The sequence below is a fragment of the Cryptotermes secundus genome, unplaced genomic scaffold (assembly GCF_002891405.2).
Source record: "Cryptotermes secundus unplaced genomic scaffold, Csec_1.0 scaffold792, whole genome shotgun sequence".
Lineage (NCBI taxonomy): Eukaryota > Metazoa > Arthropoda > Insecta > Blattodea > Kalotermitidae > Cryptotermes > Cryptotermes secundus.
The window spans coordinates 829895-844259 of record NW_019725425.1 but is presented as its reverse complement, the minus strand read 5'-3'; the positions used below and the strand labels follow the sequence as shown (position 1 = coordinate 844259).

Below are 14365 nucleotides of genomic sequence, written 5' to 3'. Positions count from 1 at the left end.
CCTAATAATTCTAAATATAATAATTACAATAATAATTATAATAATTTTAAATATGAATCATAATTTTTTAAAGGTTTGTATAAACAGCATGAATAGGCAATATTGAAGTGTGTGTATGGATGTATTTGAAATTTTAACTATCTTATGTGAACTCTTTGTGCAATTTTCATGTGAAATTTTTATAATAGGTTCAGTTGTACTGTAAATATATATTTTGTGGGCTTATGACTTGCTTCATATCCTACAGTCATTTTTGTCTAACTTTGGACCCATGGAAGTAACTTACATATGTATTTATGTATTTAAACAATTTATTTACTTTGGAAATGAATGTTCATATTTCTAAAATGAACGGCATATTAGCTGTGACATGAGACACCTTTGTTTTGGCAGATGATAGCTATGGTTCTAGCTAATAAGCAGATGGTAAGAGAGTTAAGTGATTCAGGAGCTCAAGAGAGAGCCTAACCTCATCAATTGATGATGTATCATGAACTGTAAAATCACTTGAATTCATTATCACCAAGTTTCCTTCTTCTCATGTGATTATCATCAATTGTCCTTCCCAGCTTATTTCACCATCTTTCTTTCATAATGTACAAATGACATGGGGTCAAATACTGTGTTAAAGATTAAGGTTCAGATTTGAGACTTCACTCTCTGAGGTGTGACACCATGTAGTCTGACAGACTGTTACTGATTGTTACTGACATTAAATTCAGCTCTTCTAGCCTTATCTGGATGGAGATCAGTTGCCTACTTCAGATATAGATGATGTATTTAATACCTGATTCACTTCTAATGCAGCCTGAAGAATGATAAAGATATCACTATGCAAGAAGTAGAGAATTCTTTTGGTGGTAATATATGTCGCTGTACTGGATATCGTCCCATTCTGCAAGCCTTCAAATCTATGGCTATAGATGCCCCACCACAACTAAAAAACAAAGTACAGGATATTGAGGTTAGTGTGGATCATGGATTTTGTTTCTGTAGACATATCTTTACTTGGATGAAAAACTGAAAATAACATGCTTCTCTTTATAAAATTATGATATAATGTACATTTACTGTGTATCATTTCATGAAAGAATGTAATTTATTCGGTCATCAGATATTTCATTCAGATCATGTATGTTTTCCTGATTTTCATTGGGTGCATCCTCTTGTGTTTATTATGCAAAAATCTTTATTAGAATCCGTCGCAACACAATAATGAGACGGTCGAGGTTAATATTACCCTAGCTACATGTTTTGGCTTTTAAAGGCATCATCAGGCAAATACATAGCTACTACACTCGCAAACTATTGAACTGCATTTCAATATGATGGTACAATGGTGCTGGATACTTGACAAATATGTTACATTATAATAATACAAAGTATAATAATATAATAAAATTATAAAATTATTATAAAAACGAAAGTTATACAATTAATAATATGGTTAAAAACAATTCATGTAATATTTCACATTATGAAGTCTGTTGATGCAGTCATATGGTTATATTCCATCGGACATTTTTTCATTCATCAGTAATCTGTCAGACAACAGGTCCACAGTCTCTTCCAAACCAGTTCCTCCACTTAATGCGATCCAGAGCTTTCTCCTTCAAATAAAAATATCCTCTTCTCTCCCCAAGGTCATCCAGTATCTTCTTACGTCTTCTTCCTCCTCTTCTGGTTCGCATACATGGTGTCTCTGTTTTTGGAAATGGCTAACTGCTTGGAGGCCCTTGGTATTAGTGCAGTATTATTTAGTATTTACTGTTTTGACCAGTGTCTGATTTTATGTGCGTATGACCGTTCTGGTGGGACGAGAGATTGCAACAACAGATTTGCAATCTGTCTTCCCACCAGAACAGACAGACATATGTAAAATAAAAAATTTTTGCTCGGATAATAGTCATTTTTCATGTGAATGAGAAATTTAATATATCTAATATTATCAGCTGCTATAAATCATAAGATCAGTTACTATTTTATTTATTATTTCAGGAACTCTGTAAGAGGAACATTTGTCCAATGAGTGGCAAGAAATACTCTGGGAGTTGTAGTGATTATGATTATGATGATGCTGATGCTAGTGATGATAATGGTGAAGAAGATTTTGTTCATGTGAACATGGATGGTGCAGAAATCATTCAGTCATCAAAGCATTCTTCTATTCACATAAACTTGAAAGATGCCCATTGGATCAAAGTTACAAAAATGAACGAAGTTTTTGAAATTTTTGATAAAATTGGTTATGCCCCATATGTTCTAGTTGGAGGGAACACAGCCCGTGGTAAGTCACCAATTGCTAAAGAAGACATCAGAAATATTATTACATACAGAACATACAGAACGTTCCATTGTGGGGCACAAGGTAGCATAGTTGGTTGAGGCACTATACAACAAGCCGGAAAGTCGCGGGTTCAAGTCCGGATGAGGTCATTGGATTTTTTTCAATTGGTGTAATCTTTCCAGCTGCACCATGGCCCTGGAGTCAACTCAGCCTCTAACAGAAATGAGTACCAGGAATTAATTAAATAATTTTCCTGGGGAGTAAAGCGCAGCCAGCGCATAAGGCTGACAACCTTACCGCCATCTTTGAGCCGATTGTCTAGATAATGTGGGACTCTCAACGTCTCACAACCCTATGGGCCTTCACAGCCTGTTAGAGGGATAGCTTTACTTTACTTTTTACGTTTCATTGTTACCCCACATTTTGCAGGATGTTATCTGGACACCGAAATAAGAGAAATAGTTCATATGAATATGTACCGTAAGGGTCTTCCTTAAAAAGACTGTGTGAAAGGTATTTTGATGTGTATCTCTTTAGTACTGTATGTGTATATTGGCAAATTATTACTTATTAATTGCATTGCAGAATAAGTTTAAAGCAATATATTATAATATATAAGTCTAACTGAAAACTCTACACATTTTTTATATTATGAAGAACAATGATTTAAAGCCCCATATCAGTTATCCTGAATTCATTGATGCTATTGTTATTCATTCCACTGTAAAATAGAACAGAGACTGTTTAAACAGTCCTGGTCAATGTGTGTCTCTGTTTATAGTGTACGAGTATGACTCTGAATCCAACCAGGGACATACGTGTCTGACATTACTAATTAACGAATTCATAATATAAGACATGCATTTTAGGGGTATACAGACCAACTATGGAGCCCCAGATCTACATTGATGTGCAAGACATTCCTGAATTGAAAAGTTACGTGACAGAACCAACTCTGACGCTAGGTGGAAATGTGAGCCTCACTGACTGCATCAAACTATTTAACTCTCTATCCAAGAAGAAAAGTAATTATGCATACACAGCAGTACTGGCAAGACACATCGACCTGATTGCTAATGTCCCTGTCAGAAATGTAAGTTGTCAAGTAAGAACAAATTATTATGCCTCATATCCATGGTCAAAATACCACAGCCCCACTGTTAAAATAAAGATGCACTTTCATAAATATGCCATAGTTGGTTGAGGCATTATGCTACAAGCCAGAACGTCGCAGATTCAAGTACCAATGAGGTAACTGGATTTTTTTCAATTGACCTAATTCTGGCAGCCGCACTATGGCTCTGGGGTCAACTCAGCCTCTAACAGAAATGAGTACCATGAATTAATTAAATAATTTTCCTGCGGACTAAAGCATGGCTGGCGTGTAAGGCTGACAACCTTACCACCATCTATGAGCCAATTGTCTAGATAACGTGAGACCCTCAACGTCTCACAACACTGTGGGCCTTCACGGCCTGTTACAGGGATAGCTTTACTTTTACTTTACTTTTTACTTTTACCATTTTTAGCTGGTATCTGCCAATATGAATACTGGAAAACAATTAATCCATTGTGGTTAATTTGTCAGATATAAAGAGTTATATTACTGTCAGTGAATTATATATATTTTGATGCTAAGGCTGAAACCAACCATGACAGAACTGGCAAATATAATTTTAGGAAAGAAAGTGCTTCTCATAAGTATACAAAGGAATACTCGAAAAATATTGTCATTCTAATGCTGAAAGCATATTCTCTTTGAAAGGATGGCTGCAATATTTATATAGCCTGTAATGTCTGTAATGTCTTTTCATTCAGCAAAAAGTATTAAGCACATTATTCTGTCAGTTGGAATAGAAATGTCAGTGGCACATTCCCCTACTCCTTCACTCTGTGATCAGCTGAAAAATGGTGTGTCTTCCGCAGCTTTACCTTCCCACTGACATCTTTATTCTGACAGAGAGTAGTATAATGAAAATAACAGTAAAGTCTCTTTTTATCATCTTGTGCATGTAACAATGCACATTTAATGTCTCATTTGTAAACTGTACTTCAAAGTGTAATCTGTAAAAGTGCAAAAGTATTTCAAAAAAATAAAAACTACAACAGCAGATACACAGAAGAACTGAGGCAAATAATTAAGTATGATATTCTTAAGATATTAAAAATTTGTTTTTATACATAAATACAACTTTCTCTTTGCCAGTGGCAGCTTCAAATTATGATATCACATATGATTATTGGTTTACTTATTTATTAATAGGTAAACAATGCTGCTATGGCCTGTTGTAATTTACAGTCCCAGAACTTGCATTAGGGATATGAGGAAACAATAAAATACCTGAAGCAGGTTAAGCACTTTTCAGACAAAGGCTCAGTTCCAAAGTGGTCCAAAAATTGAAGCAGCAGTGCTAAGATTTGCCTGCAACTTTCAGTATGGCATATATGATTATTTTCCTGCAAACATTTAGAACTTTTAGAAGCATTTTGATATTCTATTTTACTATATGAAAACTATATTAAATTTTATAATATACACATATATATATATATATATAAACTGAACCTGGAATTGAAGAAGAAAAAGAAAGAAGCCAGATACTTGTACCAACATAATGGCTGTATGATTTATATTCTGTTAATTCATTGCAGGTTGGGACAATTGCTGGGAACCTGTCCATTAAGCATGAACATCCCGAATTCCCATCTGATATGTTTCTGATTTTAGTCACAGTTGGAGCCACCTTGACAATTGGTGAGTTAGCATTTTCATTAGAATTATTAAATGTTACTCCACTAGTGGAGACTTGAATCCTTAATATTAAAGTGGAGTAAAACAATGAATTTCATTAATTGTTATTGTTTTGACTTCAAGCATTAATTCAGGTTCAGATTCCATAAATTGGTACGAATGAGACTAAATTTGAAATATCTCAGAATAAAGCATTCATTTATTTTATTATGGTGCAGCTGAAGGCTCTACCTTTGCTGTCAAATATGCCAAAGAATACTGGCAGAAATATCCTCCATTGTTATAACTGCAGAACTTAGCAATTAACTGCTTTCATGTACTGAAGAATTTATTCTGCATCACACACTCACTCATGGAGCTGAGCCCTTCTTGAGAGGCTGCAAATTATGCAGCTACCTCCCAGCATTTTATGGAATTCGAAGGTTCATCACTGTGTTCAGAAGAGCCTTCCACTGGTTCATTTATTCAGCATATATTGCCTAATAATTAAGCCTGCATATGCCACTAGTAGACATAACGCATATTTATGATACCACTGTATGCATATATAAAAGTGTCTATGTCATGATGCAGTTAATTTATTTTTATCAGAATTGTACATACTATAGTTTCTGGAATGTACTAATTGTAATGGTTTTCAAGGGTTATGGTCATGGAAAATTCACTCTATAACACTTTGTACTCGGGGAACTTGTCAACAGGTAGACATTTCTGGTACCCAAGAGAAATAGATGTTCCAATGATTTCCAATAATGGGAACCCGACATCCTCAGATTCTTGGAAAATAAAAAAAAATATTGATTATTAAAGAAGATTTTAGAAACATTCAAATGGAAATTGTCAAATATTCCAGTTGTGTTCCATTATGGAATAGTGGCTTTTGTTGTGAATACACCAACATTCACATCCTCCCTAGAATGATTATTGTGGCAGGCTACTTCTTTTAATTTTAGTATTTCTTAAGAAGGATGCTCACCTACTAAGCAAGTGGCTAAGATTAATGGACATAAAAATGTTGAAACTACAAATTTCAAATCTTTGAGCTATTATACTTCACTCTTCATATTATTAAAGTGAATTATTCATTGAGCAATTGAGTATAACAAATACTGAATGCTGAAAATTTGTCACCAATGTATCTGCTATCATGATGCAAAAATCTCTTTATTTTCTGTACAGTCTTGAATGTATTGCTGAAAATAGAACTCAACCATTCCCTGTCGCTTATTCCTTGCTAAATAAAAATTTTAAATTGTTAAACAGCTTCAAAAACTTTTCTATACCAAGATGTGAGCATGCTTGACTATCTGGATATGGACATGAAACACAAAGTCATAAAAAGCATTACTTTACCCAAAATGGATGACAGTTACAGCCTGAAGACCTATAAGGTATGTTAAATATTGCAACAAAATTTTGTGGTAAAGGAAATTGTACAACCCATTATGCTGGCTATTTGATTAAATCTACCTGAAAGCAATAGGCTGTATGTTCTTGTAGTAATATGTAATGATATGCTGTGAGTTAACCACTGCAATGGCTTTATGTTCCAAACAACATATTCTCTACAGATTTTGGTATCTGTATGTTGGATTTAGTAGTAGTAGTAGTAGTAGTAGTAGTAGTAGTAGTAGTAGTAGTAGTAGTAATAGTAGTAGTAGTAGTCTTTATTTCCATAAATCCAGTACTAGAAATACATTCAGAGGATGTGGAAAAGTCAAACAAAACACATAAATAAAAACAGTACAAGGTACCAAGTCAATATACAGATATGTTAAATTTATACTACTGAGATCATAAAAAACATAACGAGTATCAATTCAACCCTTCCTATCAAAAATACTCAAAATACACTTCAAATATATAAAAGAAACAACAATAAATACAGCACAAAATGCTAATCATACAGATATAATAAAATAATACCACTAAAACCCAAGAAAATAACCAGCATTAAGTTTACTCTTCCTATTAAAATTCACAAAATACTCTTCCAATACATAATGAGTAACAAGACTAGAATTCTTCAGATTCAATTTAAAACTGCTAACACCTTTGTACAAATTATATGAATATGACCATATCAGATTAATACTACATCTTAAAGATACTCAGAATTCTCTTCCAAAGTAACAACTGAATACTGCACAATGATCAAATTTTATGTGAAAGAAGGGTGCACTCCCAAATAAATATGTTTATATGTTTTCTTGTGCCTGATAGCAAATAAATTGCTACAATGTGACTATAGGACTGGGTGCCCTGCTGAAACTTCTGAACAGAAAATTTAATAAATTATGAGGTTGTCATAATGGAAGATTAGTTACATAAACACTCCCCGTTTAGACTACAAACTGGAGATTTTTGGGGTATTTTAACATGAAGCACAAAAATTTAACTGCATCCAAGAAATGTCAATAATTTTGAGCTGGATTGTGTTGGGAAGTGATCGTTTGGGAGAAGTATGTTATGGGAAAAGCAAGTACAAACAGTAACAAGATATAACTTGCCAAAGGTGATTGCCATTTTTGATTGCATGTAGAACCAGACGTCAGTAATATCGTCTGTCAGTCGTAATTTAGCATTTCATCCTAATGAACACAGAATTCAGGACCAATGGAATATCTTCATTCCTTTATTACTCATGTCAATAATGGTGAAAATGAAACCCCTCATTGTGCCTTTAAATTCATTCTATCCTGCAGTTATAGTAAGACAGAGGTAAGGTGAAATTGTCTCTGTGCATAAGTAATTATAGGATCACACCATGAAAACATGATTTTGGCACTAGATGGAGGTATGTGATCAGCTTTATGCCCCAGCCACTTTTCTCATATGCCCACTGCATATGAGACTGGTGAACCCCAGAGCCGGTCTGGACCTCATGGAATAGAGAAAAATGCCCCACTTGGAATAGAACTTTAGGCATCCAGCTTGTAGCCCACTGCTGTACTGACTGAGCTGCCCCCACTCCTATTGCCATAGGAGCAGTTATTTAAAAGCCATTAACACAGCATGTCCTCATACAGTAAATGGAAAATCTAGTCCTATTATAGTCTGTTGTGTTAAACATGAAACATGGTTATGTAATGTTAGTATTAAATGGGTCCCATATTTTACTAATATAGCAGGATGTAAATATTATTAATTCTAAAAAACTGTTGGGCTTGCAGTCTGATTCCAATAATTGGTGGCCTTGTAATAAATATCATGCTTTGGTGTATTTCTTTCTTCTGTTGCTGAGCACACACTATACCTCCCTTAATAATCTCCAGAAAACAGAGTCTGAGAAATGACTACAGTCCATATATTGTTCTTTCAGAGAAATTTACTTCTGTATGTCAGTAAAGCAGAGCACTTTTGCATGGATCAAAATATAAAGTTGATTAGCCCATGTTTCAGAGATCCTGAATGAAGTCTCGTTCTTCATATTTTCCAAAGAAGATGAGAAATTTATGACAATGAATTTGCTATATATTACATTTTTTACAACTTCACTTTATTTTCCAAAATTTTGAAGCATGTGTATACGTGCATTTTTCCAATTGCTAAAGGCCAGAGAAAGGTTAAGAATGAGAAGTGCACTTGAATATAACAAAGACTATTATATATATTATTGTTGTAGTTACAAAAATTGTACACCGCAAAGGCATGCACAATTTCAACTTTGACCCTTTCTATGATGCTAAAGAAACTTTTGCGAAGAAGTCAAATTGCCTCATTGCTGATTTGCATATAATGATGAAATAGATATTTTCATGACACAGTTTCCAAATTTTCAATTTTCAGATTATGCCAAGGGCTCAAAATGCTCATGCATATGTGAATGCAGGATTTTTGTTTCAAATAAGGAAAAGTGACAATGGCAGAATTCTAAGGAAACCAACCATAGTGTATGGCGGAATCAACCCTTACTTTGTAAGTATTTCAAAGAAATTTGTGTAGACTGGTGATCCTATGTATGAAGCCTGAGGAAAAAATACAGTAGTAATGGGTTAGCCTAAAAGAAATAGACACTTTCAAAGTTTTACGGAAAGAAGAGCTTTAATAGCATGGTCAAGATACTTACATGGTTTGAAAAGGATGCCCTGAAGTTTACATGGGTACACCCTTTTATGGAATACAGCAGAAAAAACGTTCACTTGAGGTGAATCCCTCACATGTTCTACTACAGCTCTCGGGTTTTCAGTTCTCCATATATGAATATTGTGTTTGTTCACTGTACCACTAATTTGGAACGTTGATTCGTCACCGAAAACTAGCTGGTTAAAGAACTCATTACTTCCTTCATTCCATTACTGCATACCCACACAGAATGAGTGATGGAGGAGTTTGTCATTTTCAGTGAGGTTCTACAATAATTGCAATCGATAAGGGAACATTCGTAAATGTTTACGCAAGATATTCCACGCAGTCTTTCGAGGAAATTGAAGTTTTAAACTTGCACATGTGGTCGATTTTTTTGGGCTGCGCATGTAAGTTTTGCGAATACGAGTCATTTAAACTGTATTTCTTTTAGGCTAACTCTGTATTCTGTAACTAGTGCCTGTGGTAAGTACATCATGATTGAATCTAGTGGGTACTTCAATTAAAAATTAAAAAATTCTAAAATATAATAAGTTTGAATAAAAGCCAGTAAACTAATGTTCTAAATACATCAAAATAAAAATATGTTTGTGTTGGAAATGATTATGTTTATGATGAGTATACCATAATGGGGAAATTGTGATACTGGCAGGATATAAATGTTTATTTTCAGGTGCATGCCCATGATACAGAGAATTATTTGGAGGGCAAGAATCTCTTTGATTTTAAAACTTTCAAGACAGCATTGAGAATACTTGATAAGGAACTGAAACCAGACCAAGTGCTACCGGATGCTTCTCCAATATTTAGGAGGAAGTTAGCCTCAGCCCTCTTTTACAAGGTATCATAGCTGCCTAAAATGAAATAGTTTTAACATTTGAGATGAGGTGTCTTCAAATTTTGTATTTGGCAGAGTGTGAATGTGACACATATGTAGCACATAATTTTGTAAACATTAGATTTAATTTAACACTGGATACTCTTTTATGTTCATTTATTTGAACATAATGTATCATAATGCCCAAATTAAATTTATATCAGTTTGCCTGTGGACTACACCATAATTTTCTAATTATCAGGCTGATTTCAGTAAAGAATCTGACAGACTTTCAAGACAAAACGTAAAATTTAGAATAATGAAATATTTTTAGAAATATCTTTGTTTACTACAACTGTATTTTTAGTTATTCATGCCAGAAGTCTGGCATCAGTTCAACACTGGAGCTGAGATTCCCCTACATACAAGTTCTTCAATAGGACATGAGCTCTCAGATGTGTGAGAGAGAGGATGACAACAGTGTCTGCTATTGGTTGTGGTGCATGTAGGAGAAAAGCTTTCTCTATACTACTAGACACAAAAATTAACTTCAGATTTAATATCCTCCAGGGACTGGTTAACATTGTAAAAGGCTTCTGTTCTACTAGATTCTCCATTATCTTCTTCTGCAAATTCTTCTTCTGCTTTACTCCTTGCCCTTTCTACTCCTGCTATAACTGCTGGCATCATTTTCATTTTGTAGGTTAACTATAATTTGCACCAAGTTGTTACCAGTAATAGGTTTGAGTTCCAAGTAATTCTGTCTACAGTGATGGGGATTCTTGCACCTTGAGCTCCATTTATCTTTGTGATGATACTAAACTTTTTCTGATGGAAACTGACGTTCTTTATGGTGATGTAATAATTAACCAACATCCTATATCAGTTCAGTCAGATTAAGATCTGGGTGATATGGCAGCAATAGAAGAACAGAGTGGCAATATTGAGCCAGTATATCATCAGTTTTGAACGTTTAAAATCATGGCTTATGCAGTTTAATTATAGAATATAAATTGGGCTTCATATTTGGTCACTCAAAGGAATACTGTTGAGTTGTCTGATACCGAGCAGTAAGGACATGTGTTAAGCACCACTCCATAAGAAAGTGTTTACAAGTGGAAGAGAGACATAAGCCGAGTTTCAACCAAGAGGCAGTCAAATAGGCGAGACTGTTTATTGAAAATATTAAATTGTATTGATAAAATACAGCACTAACTTTTAAGACAATAATTAACAAGTGTCAAAATAAATCAGAAAAAGGTTTCCTACGGGAAATGGACCAAGATTTACTAATAGCATGCAGGCAGCTGCGCCGTCATCAAACTATACACAATACCAACCCATAATAAACACACAAATGCCTTACGCAACTCAGTCATCATCAATCCCCAATATGACACCAACAAATAATTGACATTTTCAACCAAACCAAGAACAATACCATATGCATATCCAAATACAAAACTCTCAACAATTGCAGAAATTGCAACAGTCTCCACAATAATTACAACAACAAGTGCATAACCAAGCTGTGCATAGTCCACAGCTCTTTAGAAAGCTATCAACAAGCGATGAGAAAATTGACAGCCCCCATAGGGATGGCAAATAGTAAAAAGTGTCAAAAGAAGAAAAACATTCTCAAACCAAAATCAAGCACAAGACAACCTCAATATTAGTCATAGATATAGCAATTTATCACAAGTCAAAGACATGGATACAGATAAGACCAAAACTGAAGAGAACCCCCCAAAACTGCCTCCCATATTTGTTTACGGAGTGGTTAACCTCCCAGACATGCTTAAGAACTTTCACGACATAGTGGAACTAGATCAATACACCACTAGAAGCATGGTGAATGGCAATGTAAGGCTCAATTGTAGCAACCTAGATGCCTACAGGAAATTGGTAAGATTCATGAAAGATAACAACATAATCCACCACACCTACCAGCCAAAAGACGTAAGAGCATACAGAGTAGTCAGAAGATATCTACATTACCCAACAGACACCACAACAATTAAAGAGGAACTAAACACTCAGGACATAAGGTCAAGAACATTATCAATGCTAAACATAGACAAACTAAGGAGCCTCTCAACCTGTTTTTTGTTGACCTGGAACCAGCTGATAACAATAAAGAACTCTATAGCATTAAACAAATACAAAAGTAGCACAATCCAAATTGAGTTTCCTAGAAAAAATAAACATGGCATCCAATGTACGAGATGCCAACAATATGGCCATACAAAAGCCTATTGCAACAGACCTTTTCTGTGTGTGAAATGTGCGGGACCACATGATACAGCTAACTGTAGAAACAGCCATGACACTCCGGCAACATGTGACATATGTGGTGGACCACACACAGTAAACTATAGAGGCTGTGCATACTACCAGTGGCTAAACAGAAGTAGCTGTAACAATATCAACAATCTTACCCATCAACCACCAGTAATAAATACTAACCACACCCCCTTGCAGTGAACCACAAACCCACCAAGTCGGATTAGCTACACCAATACAGTAAAAACAGGGTGAGCCTCTCAACAAATAACCAAAACAATAATAACAATGAAGACATCAGTAGAATTCTTGGTAAATTTCTAGAAGATTTCAAATGTATGTTTAAGCAAATCATACAACAGAATAGCATGGTCCTAAACATGCTATCAACGCTAATAGGCAAGATAAATGGCTAAATTCCTCAGAATTGCTATATGGAATGCCAATGGTATAATTCAACATAGAGAAGAGTTAAAAATATTCCTTCAAGATCAATTCATTGATATCGTGTTAATCAGTGAAACCAATTTCACTGACAAGTCATTCCTTAAAATCCCTGGTTACCATTTATATTATACCAACCATCTTGACAACACAGCCCACGCTGGATCTGTAAAGGAATATCTTCAAGCAACATCTGTCAGAATCAAAACACTGTCTTATGATTTAACAGTACCTGCAGTATACTGTCCTCCCCGCCATAACATCAAGAAAGAACATATTAATGAATTCTTCCACTCTGGGGCTCAAATTTATAGCAGGAGGAGACTATAGCTCCAAGTACACCCTATGGGGATTGCGCCTCACCACCACTAAAGGCAGAGAACTTGCGAAAGTCCTACAAGAAAATAATTACTCCTTTTTGTCAACAGGCTCTCCTACTTATTGGCCATCTGACCCAAGGAAAATACCTGACCTACTTGATTTTTTTGTCTCTGGAGGCATATCCAAATCATTTATGGAGGTACACTCTAATTATGACCTATCATCAGGTCATACTCCAGTAATTGGAACAATCAGTACTACAGTAATAAATATTAAAAAAGCATCTAGACTACATAATAAAAAAACGATTGGGAAACATACAAAAACATAATAGATGAAAAGATACACCTAAAAATTAGTTTAAAGACATCTGAAGAGTGAGAGAGAGAATCAGAAAAAATAATTTTGACTCTACAAGAAGCTGTAAAACAAGCTACACTCCTCCCAAACACCAAGCAAGAAACTAAAAATATCCCGTTTGAAATCAAACAACTAATAAGAGAAAAGAGAAAAGCCAGGAGGAAATGGCAGCATAGTCACTATCCAGAAGACAAAACAGCATACAATCACCTAGCCAATAGAATAAAAAGAAGTTACAAGAAACACAAAATGCCTCAGTCTATGATTACGTCACAAGTCTCAACAGGCACGATAGTTCTATATGGCAACCACTTAAACCAGCTTTAAAGCCTTTGTCAGCTAACCCCCCCCCCCCCCGATTAGGAGGCAAATTCCCACTCCAGGACCTTGGGCAAGAAGCAACATAGAGAAGGCTGCTTTGTTCGCTGAGCACTTAGGTGAAGTTTTACACCCAATGACAACATAAACAACCAGGAAATAACAGATTTCCTAGACCAGGCCCAAGTAATGGATGAGCCAGAAACAGTACACTGAAGGAAATCAAGAAAGAAATCTCCTATCTAAATAACAAAAAAGCGTCTGGTCCTGATCAAATTAGCATGAAAATGTTGAAAGAACTCCCAAATAAGGGAATAGTCATGTTAGCCTACTTATTCAAAGTTGTTCTGAGACTCCACTTGTGGCCCCAGTATCTCAAAGTTGCAGAAATAATCTTAGTGTTGAAGCCTGGTAAAAACCCAAATCACATTACCTCATACCGGCCCATTAGCCTACTTTCCACTGTATCCAAGCTCCTCGAAAAACTAACACTCCATAGAATAAGTCCCTCCTTACATGAAATCCCACACCACCAATTTGGTTTTCGACATTCTCATTCAACAATTCAACAATGCCATAGAATTTTTCATACAATCAACAGATCTTTTGAAGATAAAAAATTTTGTCCCTCAGTCTTTCTGGACAGAAGCCAGGCTTTTGATAAAGTCTGGTACAATGGCCTCCTTTATAAAGTAAA

The 14365-nt window shown here is 35.1% G+C and overlaps 1 protein-coding gene across 2 annotated transcripts in view; it reads left to right on the top strand.

Moving 5' to 3' along the window:
- Positions 1–14365, top strand: part of LOC111863409 (xanthine dehydrogenase) — an 82844-nt gene that overhangs the window by 26790 nt on the left and 41689 nt on the right. For both annotated transcript variants that reach the window (XM_023849711.2, XM_023849712.2), the window contains exons 5-11: positions 808–964; positions 1999–2287; positions 3157–3380; positions 4940–5042; positions 6303–6430; positions 8829–8957; positions 9799–9966. In XM_023849711.2, the coding sequence (XP_023705479.1) occupies positions 808–964; positions 1999–2287; positions 3157–3380; positions 4940–5042; positions 6303–6430; positions 8829–8957; positions 9799–9966 (1198 nt within the window). The remainder of the gene's footprint in view (positions 1–807; positions 965–1998; positions 2288–3156; positions 3381–4939; positions 5043–6302; positions 6431–8828; positions 8958–9798; positions 9967–14365) is intronic.